The sequence below is a fragment of the Pyrus communis genome, chromosome 3 (assembly GCF_041283825.1).
Source record: "Pyrus communis isolate YQ-2024b chromosome 3, ASM4128382v1, whole genome shotgun sequence".
NCBI classification, from domain to species: Eukaryota; Viridiplantae; Streptophyta; class Magnoliopsida; order Rosales; family Rosaceae; genus Pyrus; species Pyrus communis.
In genome coordinates this window covers 9,739,206-9,749,379 of record NC_142567.1, presented here as the reverse complement: position 1 = coordinate 9,749,379, position 10,174 = coordinate 9,739,206, and the positions used below count along the sequence as shown (strand labels likewise).

At 36.1% G+C, this 10,174-nt stretch overlaps 1 protein-coding gene across 1 annotated transcript; it reads right to left on the bottom strand.

Annotated features, from left to right (window-relative positions):
* Positions 1 to 549: 549 nt before the first annotated feature.
* LOC137714430 (uncharacterized) lies at positions 550 to 2,510 on the bottom strand. Its single transcript, XM_068453651.2, has one exon. The coding sequence runs from the start codon at positions 2,423 to 2,425 to the stop codon at positions 767 to 769; it is 1,659 nt and encodes a 552-aa protein (XP_068309752.2). The 5' UTR covers positions 2,426 to 2,510; the 3' UTR covers positions 550 to 766.
* Positions 2,511 to 10,174: the final 7,664 nt, after the last annotated feature.

The following is a 10,174-nucleotide window of genomic DNA, read 5'->3' as shown; positions in this document are numbered from 1 at the left end:
TTAATAAAAGTGTGTAAGAAATAAAAGTTAGGGTGTAGTAACACTTTTCAAAACGAATTAGGGTGTCTGTGTGGAGGCCCATGTATGGTTTGGGTTAGATGGTCGATTAAACTATGTAATATAATTATATTTATCAATAAAAAACTAGGTTGAAAAAAAAAAAATTAAATGAAAAACTAGGGCCAATCTATTAAAAAAATGAAGGACTAGGGCCTTGGGAACTGGGGCTCTTTGACTCTAAACATATATATATCGGTGGACTCAATTGCAGTAATGTTTCAAGAACATGGCGACATTAGGTCAACTCCAATTAACATTTCTTCTAATTTGATTACGTGTTTTGCGTGTTGACTTTTAGTCATGATTTGAAAATCCCGGTAACAATTCAGTTATAATATGCATGGTTATTTGTTTAACATGCCTTATCATGTGCAAGAATAATAGCTACGGTAAACTGACATGCATTTAACTTTTAAACCAAAAAGAACAAATCTAATCAAACAAAAAGTCATAAGTAATGAAATAGAAGATTAAAACACTTTGATCACGTACAAGAAATTAATGTTCTTCACTTTCATTTAATCTCTTTAAACAAGTAGTACAATGAGTTCTTACAACAGAATACAGGAAGGATCTGTTGGACCCTTATTATGCACAAAAATGCACTTGTTTGTGAACTGAATAACGATGAAAAGAAATGGTACCCAATTAACATCCAAAACAAGAAGTTATTCCGACCCTTTCAAATGGCTGTAACCATTAGCTCTTAGTAATGCTTCGGAGGTGGAGGTGACCTGTAGTAGTATGCAGGTGGTGGTGGAGACTTCAGTGGAGGAGGTGGTGAGCTGTAGATGTATGGAGGTGGTGGGGACTTTGATGGTGGTGGTGGGGACTTGTAGTGGTAAGGCGGTGGTGGTGACTTTGCTGGTGGTGGAGGTGATTTGTAGTGGTATGGAGGAGGAGGGGAAGGTGACGGTGGAGGTGGTGATTTGTAGACATAAGGAGGAGGAGGTGAAGGTGAAGGAGGTGGTGGCGACTTGTAAACATAAGGAGGAGGAGGTGAAGGTGATGGAGGTGGTGGTGATTTATAGATGTAGGGAGGTGGAGGTGATGGAGATGGAGGTGGTGGTGACTTGTAGACATAAGGAGGTGGAGGTGATGGTGATGGAGGTGGTGGTGACTTGTATACATAGGGAGGCGGAGGTGATGGTGAGGGTGGTGGTGGTGATTTATAGACATAAGGAGGAGGAGGTGATGGTGAGGGTGGTGGTGGCGACTTGTAGATATAGGGAGGAGGGGGTGATGGTGATGGAGGTGGCGGCGACTTGTACACATAGGGAGGAGGAGGTGATGGGGAAGGTGGTGGTGGTGACTTATAGACATAAGGAGGAGGAGGTGATGGAGATGGGGGTGGAGGAGATTTGTAGACATATGGAGGTGGTGGTGAGGGTGATGGGGGTGGTGGAGACTTGTACACATAAGGAGGAGGAGGTGAGGGTGAAGGAGGTGGTGGTGACTTGTACACATAGGGAGGAGGAGGTGAAGGTGAAGGAGGTGGTGGTGACTTGTAGACATACGGAGGAGGGGGTGAAGGTGATGGAGGTGGTGGCGACTTGTAGACATAAGGAGGTGGAGGTGATGGTGATGGAGGTGGTGGCGATTTATAGACATAAGGAGGAGGAGGTGATGGAGATGGGGGTGGAGGAGATTTGTAGACATATGGAGGTGGTGGAGAGGATGATGGGGGTGGTGGAGACTTGTAGACATAAGGAGGAGGAGGTGAGGGTGAAGGAGGTGGTGGTGACTTGTACACATAGGGAGGAGGAGGTGATGGTGATGGAGGTGGTGGTGACTTGTAGACATATGGAGGAGGGGGTGATGGTGATGGAGGTGGTGGTGACTTGTAGACATAAGGTGGTGGAGGTGATGGTGATGGAGGTGGTGGGGACTTGTAGACATATGGAGGAGGGGGTGATGGTGATGGAGGTGGTGGTGACTTGTAGACATAAGGTGGTGGAGGTGATGGTGACGGAGGTGGTGGCGACTTGTAGACATAAGGAGGTGGAGGTGATGGTGATGGGGGTGGTGGCGACTTGTAGACATAGGGAGGAGGAGGTGATGGGGAAGGTGGTGGTGGTGACTTATAGACATAAGGAGGAGGAGGTGATGGAGATGGGGGTGGAGGAGATTTGTAGACATATGGTGATGGTGGTGAGGGTGATGGGGGTGGTGGAGACTTGTAACGGTATGGAGGGTGCGCAGATTGCTTTGGTGGTGGGAAATTGTGGTAATATTTTGTGCTGTGGGGTGGTGGTGGTGAAGAATAAGTGTCAGGCTCATTAGCAAGCACACTTGTGGCTAAAAGGCATAATGCCACGACATAAAACATTGGAGGCCAATGCCTCGGCTGTTTCGAGGCTATCATTCTCTGGCAATTCAGATGTTATTGCCAGAAAACTGTACTTCGTTCTTAGAACTTGTTTGTGAGTGAGTTGAGTTGCTTTTAAAAGGGTGAGAGCTATCCCCTTTTATAGCATGCAATATATGAAATCGTGGTTGAAAAGACATGTTTGTTTATTCAGTATAACAGGCTGGACTGATGCTTTAAAAACTTCCATATATGTAACTCGTAGACTTCGAAATGTTTTAATCAATCAAGGTCAACTATTTCGACCAATGATTGTGGGTTCCCACATATATTTTAGGTTAATTTGTTCTTTCATGGAGGCCATGAACAAGTCAAGTTGCATGGTTGCTAGGAAAGTGTCGTGTGCATGGCTGGATAAGAGTTCAATTGTAAAACCGTGTTAGAAGCATAGGCGGTTGAACTTTTCCCCAGTTATATGTGTCTCTTTTTGTTGTATAAATATTGAGGCTTCTTTTAACAAAGTTGAGAAGCCACTTTACGACTAATTAGTTGTCGTGGACTAATTATACTTGTGTAGAAGGTGCATCCCTTGAAATGTTCTCACACTGAAGTTTTACTTTATGTATGAAAGAACATAAAAATTGAACGTTTGCGTAATCGAACTTTAAGATCTATATTCTTTTAGAAAACGACAGGATATATATATATATATATATATATATGAAGACTTATTACAACTGCAATGTATTCACATTGCAACTACAAGTTTGGATGAGAAAATTTCAAGTTTCAAGGGATTTAGCTTAAAGACACGAGTCCATTAAGACTTGAAATTTCTTCATCCAAACAGAGCCCAAATTCACGAATCTCATCAGAAACATATATCGTTTTCAATAATTTATGTAAATTAAACATGAAATAGTAACTAAAATTCAGTAGAGACGAATACTAATGAATCGATATGGATCCATGTATCTCATGGAAAATATGTAATCATTTTCATCATTAATTAAATCGAACATGCATCAGATAGTAGTTTTAATTTGAGTGGAGACGAATATTGACGAGGGGTGTGATATTCACACATCATTTTTTTACTTCTCACACACTTTTTTAATTTTTTACCATTGGATTAAGTGAATTGAAGAATATCAAATGGCAAAAATTAATAAAATGTGTGTGAGAAGTAAAAAAAAAACTCTATTAATGAATCTAAAGGCTAGTTAAATCAAGTTTATATTTAATCAACCAATCAGGGAAGCATCGGGAAAAGAAAAAAAAAACAACACACACACACACATATATATATATATATATATAGGGTTCTATCTATGCTCGTTCCAACTCAATTAAGATAGAAATGAACTAATGAAAAAGGAAAGAAAGAACCTAAAAGTTGACTTAGATTAAATTAGTTCGTACATATATAATATAAATATAAATATATATATATATATATATATATATTTACATTATATATGTACGAACTAATTTAATCTAAGTCAACTTTTAGGTTCTTTCTTTCCTTTTTCATTAGTTCATTTCTATCTTAATTGAGTTGGAACGAGCATGGATAGAACCCTCTTAACCAATGGCGGAATCCAGACAGATGAATAGGTTTAAAGATTTTCATTAAATCAATAGTGTCACAATCCTCGAAAGCATCTGCTTTAGAATTAGCTTCTTGATATAGATACTGTGGGGGCAATATACCGTCGTCCATGTGGTAGTCGATTGGCGAATCTCTTGAATTAATAATGGTCCCAAGTCTCCAAGGTCGTTCCATATCTGAATTAGAACTTTGGTTAGGGTTCTCTTAAAACAAATTAGGGTTAGGTTAGATTTATATATATTTTTTTTCATACATGAGGTATCCCACCGCATATTGGCAAACTAATTTCCCTCCATATGCAGCTCCGATACTACATGAGGCTACATCCTACTTTCGGTTTCTGGTCAAACGGTACGTCAAAGCAGAACCGATGACCCCAAATGTATTTGTGGGAGTTCAAAGTTGAGTTAGGTTAGAGTTATGTGAAAAGAAAGAAGGTAGAGACAGATGAGGATCAAATTAACAAGGGTGATCGAGTAGGGAGAGAGAGGAGGAGAGAGGGGGGGGGGGGGGGGGGAAGGTGGTGGGTGGTGGAATAAGGAAGATTATGATAATAGCACCACTAATCTTGATCTGTCATTGATGGAGAAGTTGACAATGAGAAGGGATCAAGATGAATAATGAAACGATATATATATTTTTTTCCCCTCAAACTTATGATCTCTTAATTAAATTTAACTAGTATATTCATGCTCACTTACTTATTGTCTTATAACTATTTTTTTTTCTTTTTTTCACAATTAATTTTCTTTGTTTCTGTAAATATTAAATTTGCAAGCACAATAATGAAATAAAGTAGAATAAAATATATCAGTTCTCTAAGAAATGTTCTCCGGGAATATATATACTTTCTTGTAGTGGATATACAGAGAACGTGCTCTCTAGTCTCCAAGTTGCAGTTGCCTACGGTGGGCACCAGACAACATATAGATTGGTGAATTTGGTGTGCAATGTTGGCCATCATCTCTTTCAATTTGTTTTTTTTTAATTAAGTCAAAGCGAATTCATCATTTCTTTCATCTCCCTTCTTATGCGGGTTTAACACTTGATCTCTAGGTTTCCTTGAAATCCTTCTGAAACTGAAAGCTTCATTAATTACGTTTTTTCACTAATTTAGAAAAAAGTTACAAATTACTAGTATGTTATTTTTCTATGATTTACTAACAATAGATTATCTATTTCAAATTTTCAATATATTCCTTTACACCAAACGAAACCATATGGTCATATCAGTTAGTGCAAAAGATGGATTTACAAGAATAAACACAATTCTTAGCCACCATTGGCTCCTCTGTTTTTTTTAACAAACGAAATTATCTATATTAAGGGGGGAGAAGTAGGCTAAGTCTCACAATGGGTAACAATAATGTGATTCAAATTCGTCTTTGACAAGAATCAAACCTAAAACATCTTACTTACAAATGAAGAGGAAACCACTAGACCGTAGTACTACGTGACCCTTCTACTGAGTGTTTAATTTTTCTTTTTCTTTTTTGTCGATGTTAAGTGTTTATTTTAAGGTAGCTCATTTTTCCAACTTACCAAATACTTTCAAGTACCTATTCTTTTAGGTTTCCTTTTTTTTACCCTATTATTTTAGCTAGTAACAAAACGTCATAATATTTTCACAATAATGTTATTCTTACCACATTATTATACCACAATCTTATATCACCTTATGTGGCGGCTGAGTTGGACATGCCTTCTCACTTAATTACAATATACTTGGATTTCCATATAAATTTTATTAATTTTAATTAGTTTTTGTTCAGAAACAGATATTAGATTGAATTAATTAAAACACTTCAATTTTCATAGACTTGCACCCCTCGTCCAGTCGTCCTCAAATACTCTTTTCGTCATCCCAATCTCCTCCTCCCTCTTTAAAGTTCCTCTAATTGTCTTGTGCTTCTTCATCCTCCTTCATCCTCTTTTCCAAAACAAATAGAAAGAACATTAAAATAAAAATAAAAAACAAAAGGCCAATTGCAAAAGGAAAAAAAAAAAAAGCATAATTAATTTCAATAATTGGCAAGCAATTGCAGATAAATCTGAGGATTTTTCAAGAACAGTGACCCCATAACCTTCAATCTGATAGAAAACTTGTTCCTTTTGACTCCTTCATCAAATTTTTAAAGATGCATACAGAGTCATTGTTCAATTAAACGATTAGCTAACCCTTATTTTATGACAATAAAAAGGAAAACAGATACCATCAGTTAGAAACCAAATAAAATTGACAAAAAAATTTGAGATGGAGTGGAAAACGAAGCGTCCAACCCAATCAATCCTAATTAGGGTGTTTTAATTATTAATTTTTAATTATAGTAATATATAATAAAACTAAAACTAAAGACGTGGTATGTCCAAGTAAACTGCCACATAAAGTAACATAGAAATTATGGTATAATAACAGGGTAATAATAGTATTAATCATATTTTCATCATGAGAAGTACGGCATTCCCATTATATATCCAAGTGTTTATTTTGTAATTATGCGTACAATATTCCAGTTATATGGGGGCATTTTCTAATTATTCTTATTTATTCTTTGACCTTAAATTCCGGATTCTTTTCCTAAAGATCTTAGAGATTTTGCGATCGTGATCGTTCATCAAACACTGTGCGATTAATTTTCGTTAGGTACTATATATATTTAATTTTAAATTTTAAATTTTGAAATGATTTCTGACCGCACGATGAACGATGAACGATCACGATCACAGGATCGCTAGATTCCTCTGGAAAAGGATCCGGCTTAAATCCAGACACATTTTCTGCAGGTCAGCAAAAAATAATCCATGTCTATATCTCTGCAATTCCTTGTTGATCGGATGATCTCACAAAACCCTAGTCTAGTAAATTAAACAAGTGAAACCAAATCCATCATAGTCGATGAATTTTAGACAGCAGCTCTAAGACAAAATTAGTATGTAAAAGATTGGGAAGAAAGACAACCTGCGTTTCAGGTTAGGAAGCTTGTTGCGTAGACGTTGGAAAATAAAATTTAAAATTGAATATCATATTCGTTTTATTATATATAACTATATTACATATATGAATTTGTCTCTTTTGCCTATTTATTTTATATTAACTTTGACACAAATAACATAACTGTCTTTGGCTGCAATGAGAGAGGATCCTCGCCGATCCTCTTTGTGAGAATCTCAGAAATCTTTTAATCACGTCTGTTCATCGTGCATCATGTAATCAGTTTTTATCCGGTACTTTTTATATTCAATTTTAAATATAAAAATTTATAATTATTTTTAACCGCATAATATACGATTAACGGATGTGATTTGAAGATCTCGGAATCTTCACAAAGAGAATCCGGCGAGGATCCTCACTGTGCTGCAATACTGTTAGATTAATTTTTAGGGAACTGTTATTAGCATTCCAAAAATCTCATTTTACACTCCTCACAAGTGTATTTTTCTTTCTAATTATAGAAAGTTTAGAGTGCTAAATGAGATTTTTAGAGTATTAATAATAATCCCCAATTTTTATTATAGTTAAATGTAAGTGGCATCTCGGCGAAGAACGGGCAAAAGGCAAAATGTTACGTGGATCCCAAGTTTATATGCTTATTACATGACATCAGAGTAGGTAAAGGAGCTGGAACGCAGCCGCACAAATACAGTTTTTATTTTTTATCAAACAGTATCTTTACATTAAAAGGTGAAATGAGTTAACATAGGCCTCGTTTGGCAGCTCGGATTGTACTGATTATTTCTGTCGGATAGGATAAATAGACACCGGATAGTACTGACTAAATTAGTCGGGTGTTTGGTGCAGTATCGGACTAGTGACCGTATTATTTATACTATGTTTGGTATTATACTAGATAGGAGGAATCAAACTTAAAAAAAAAAAAATTTTAAAAAGTGAAATCATTTTTTTGTTCCCAGATCTCTCCGCACCCCCCAAACACCTTCCCTCTCTCTCCCTTCTTCTTCCCCGACTACAGAAGAATCCCAAATAATTGTTCCCCAGCTCTCTCCGCCACACCCCCCAAACTCCCTCCCTTTCTCTCCCATATTCTTCTTCTCCGACTAAATAATCCGAGCGTTTTGGTTGGTTTTATTAAGCGGGTGTATACCGTGTTATCCTATCCGACCGGTTAAATTAATCCGGCGCTTATTTAGTAGGAGTGAACGCCAAACATCCGAGTCCGTATAACTAATCTTATCTGATCCTTTATCCGATTTGCCAAACAGGGCCATAATGAATTAGACATAATAGTTTGATTCGAACTCATCATTCACAGGAATCAAATTTAAAAATTTTCACTTATTAATGAAAAAACATACTATCAAATCGTAGTGTTAAACGACCCACTTACAAGCCGACAAAAATAATTTTTAAAGATAAATGTACCTCTCTTAAGTTTGAATTATATTAACAAGGTAACATGCAATCCATTATTATCAATTAGAAATGTGGGGGTCAATGCAGGGAAGAGTCGAAAGTCAAAGGCTGAAGCCAACCGGTGTTCATTTTCTTGTTTGTTCGTAACCGTATATGCTGGGTCAGCATTACTCCACATTACTAATTTTCTGTAATATCTTCTTAATCCAATATTTAGTAAAATAATCTGACTGCTACAGAATGCCACCGACAACAAAGAAATTTAGTAAATTGACTATATAAGTACATATAGTGCATAGCTGGTTTATTATTATTATTATTATTTTTTATTTTATACTGACCCCTAATATAACTAGTTGACTAATTTGTATAAGAATTTTTGTTACCGACTTATCTAATTAAATTCATGACTAGTTATGTTGTTTTTGGGGACCTTGGAAGCATTAGAATATGAGCTTCCAAAAAGGCAAATATTATAGATTAAAAATTCTTTGTTTGCCTTTTGTCTTTGATTTGCTTCATGAGCTTTGTATGAACTATGAAGTACTTATCTTCGTAAGTGCTTGTCTTGAAAGTTTCTTTGTTATAAATATGTAGAAAATTTTATAGAAGACTCGAACTGCATTTGGTAAGCATTTAAAAGTACTTCTTAATAGGAGTGGGTTTGAAAAACCGAAAATCAAATAGAATATTGAACTACAACCGAAAACAATTGAACTAAAAAAAATCAAACCGAACCAAAATTGTTTGGTTCGGTTTTGGTTTTCATGGTTTGGAAACCGAAGTAGCACCTAAATTGGCGTCGTTTTTTGGTTTTGTATAACTCGAAAATGATGTCATTTTTTGTCTGCTTATAACCCTACGCCGCTCATGTCCTTGGTTTTCTTCTGCGCCATCTCACTCTCATCGACACACTCACTCCTCAAAGCCGTTCCAGCGTGTTCAATCTCCTAGTGATTGGGTGTGAAATCCCCTGCACACTCCCCCCCCCCCCCCCAAAAAAACCAGAAAAAAAAAAAAACTCCTCTAACTAGGGGTGGGCACACTGCGGTTTGGTGTGGTTCTACCCTCAAACCGTAACCGAAATAAAAAAATATCAACGGTTTGGTTCGGGGCGGTTCCATTTAAATTTATTACGAAAACCATACGATTCGTTTTAAATTGGTTTCCGTTCGGTTTAAACCAGTTTTGGTTCAGTTCATGCCGGTTTACGATTCCGAATACTAAATCATTTGAGTACCAAATCAAAATGGTATTCAAAGTTTACTTGATTTTTTTTTCTTGTGTTTTTGCATGCTTGCATTCAAATACGACTTCTAAAATGGTTATACAAAGTTACAAACAAAAAATATCCTTTTGAAATACTAAATCAAAATGCAAATGTCCTTGACACCAAGCAAATAAAAAAGGAAACATAATTCAAATGTACATATACATTTATAATACAAATTACATACAAATACATCCACTATGCAGTAAGAATGTTAATACGAATACAATAATTTAAACTTAAAAGGGACTTATCAAGAGATTAAAAAAATGCCCAAGAAAAAGGGAAAGAAAAAAGCAAGATGTAACTGAACACATTAAAATCATTCTATTCCAAGAAAGAGATGAAATCAAAACCTAAATGTCAAATTTGGAATTCTAGGAGAGAAAATGACCTCGTTTTTTCAAATATGTGCCTTATCTCAATAGGTGAACTATGCAAGTGAATGACCTAATTGAGAAATGTTGTCGCACTAGGTTAAACCTGTTTGGTTTTCACCACTTATTTAGTGACACCTGTATCAGTTATTAAATTTAATTAATTATTTATATT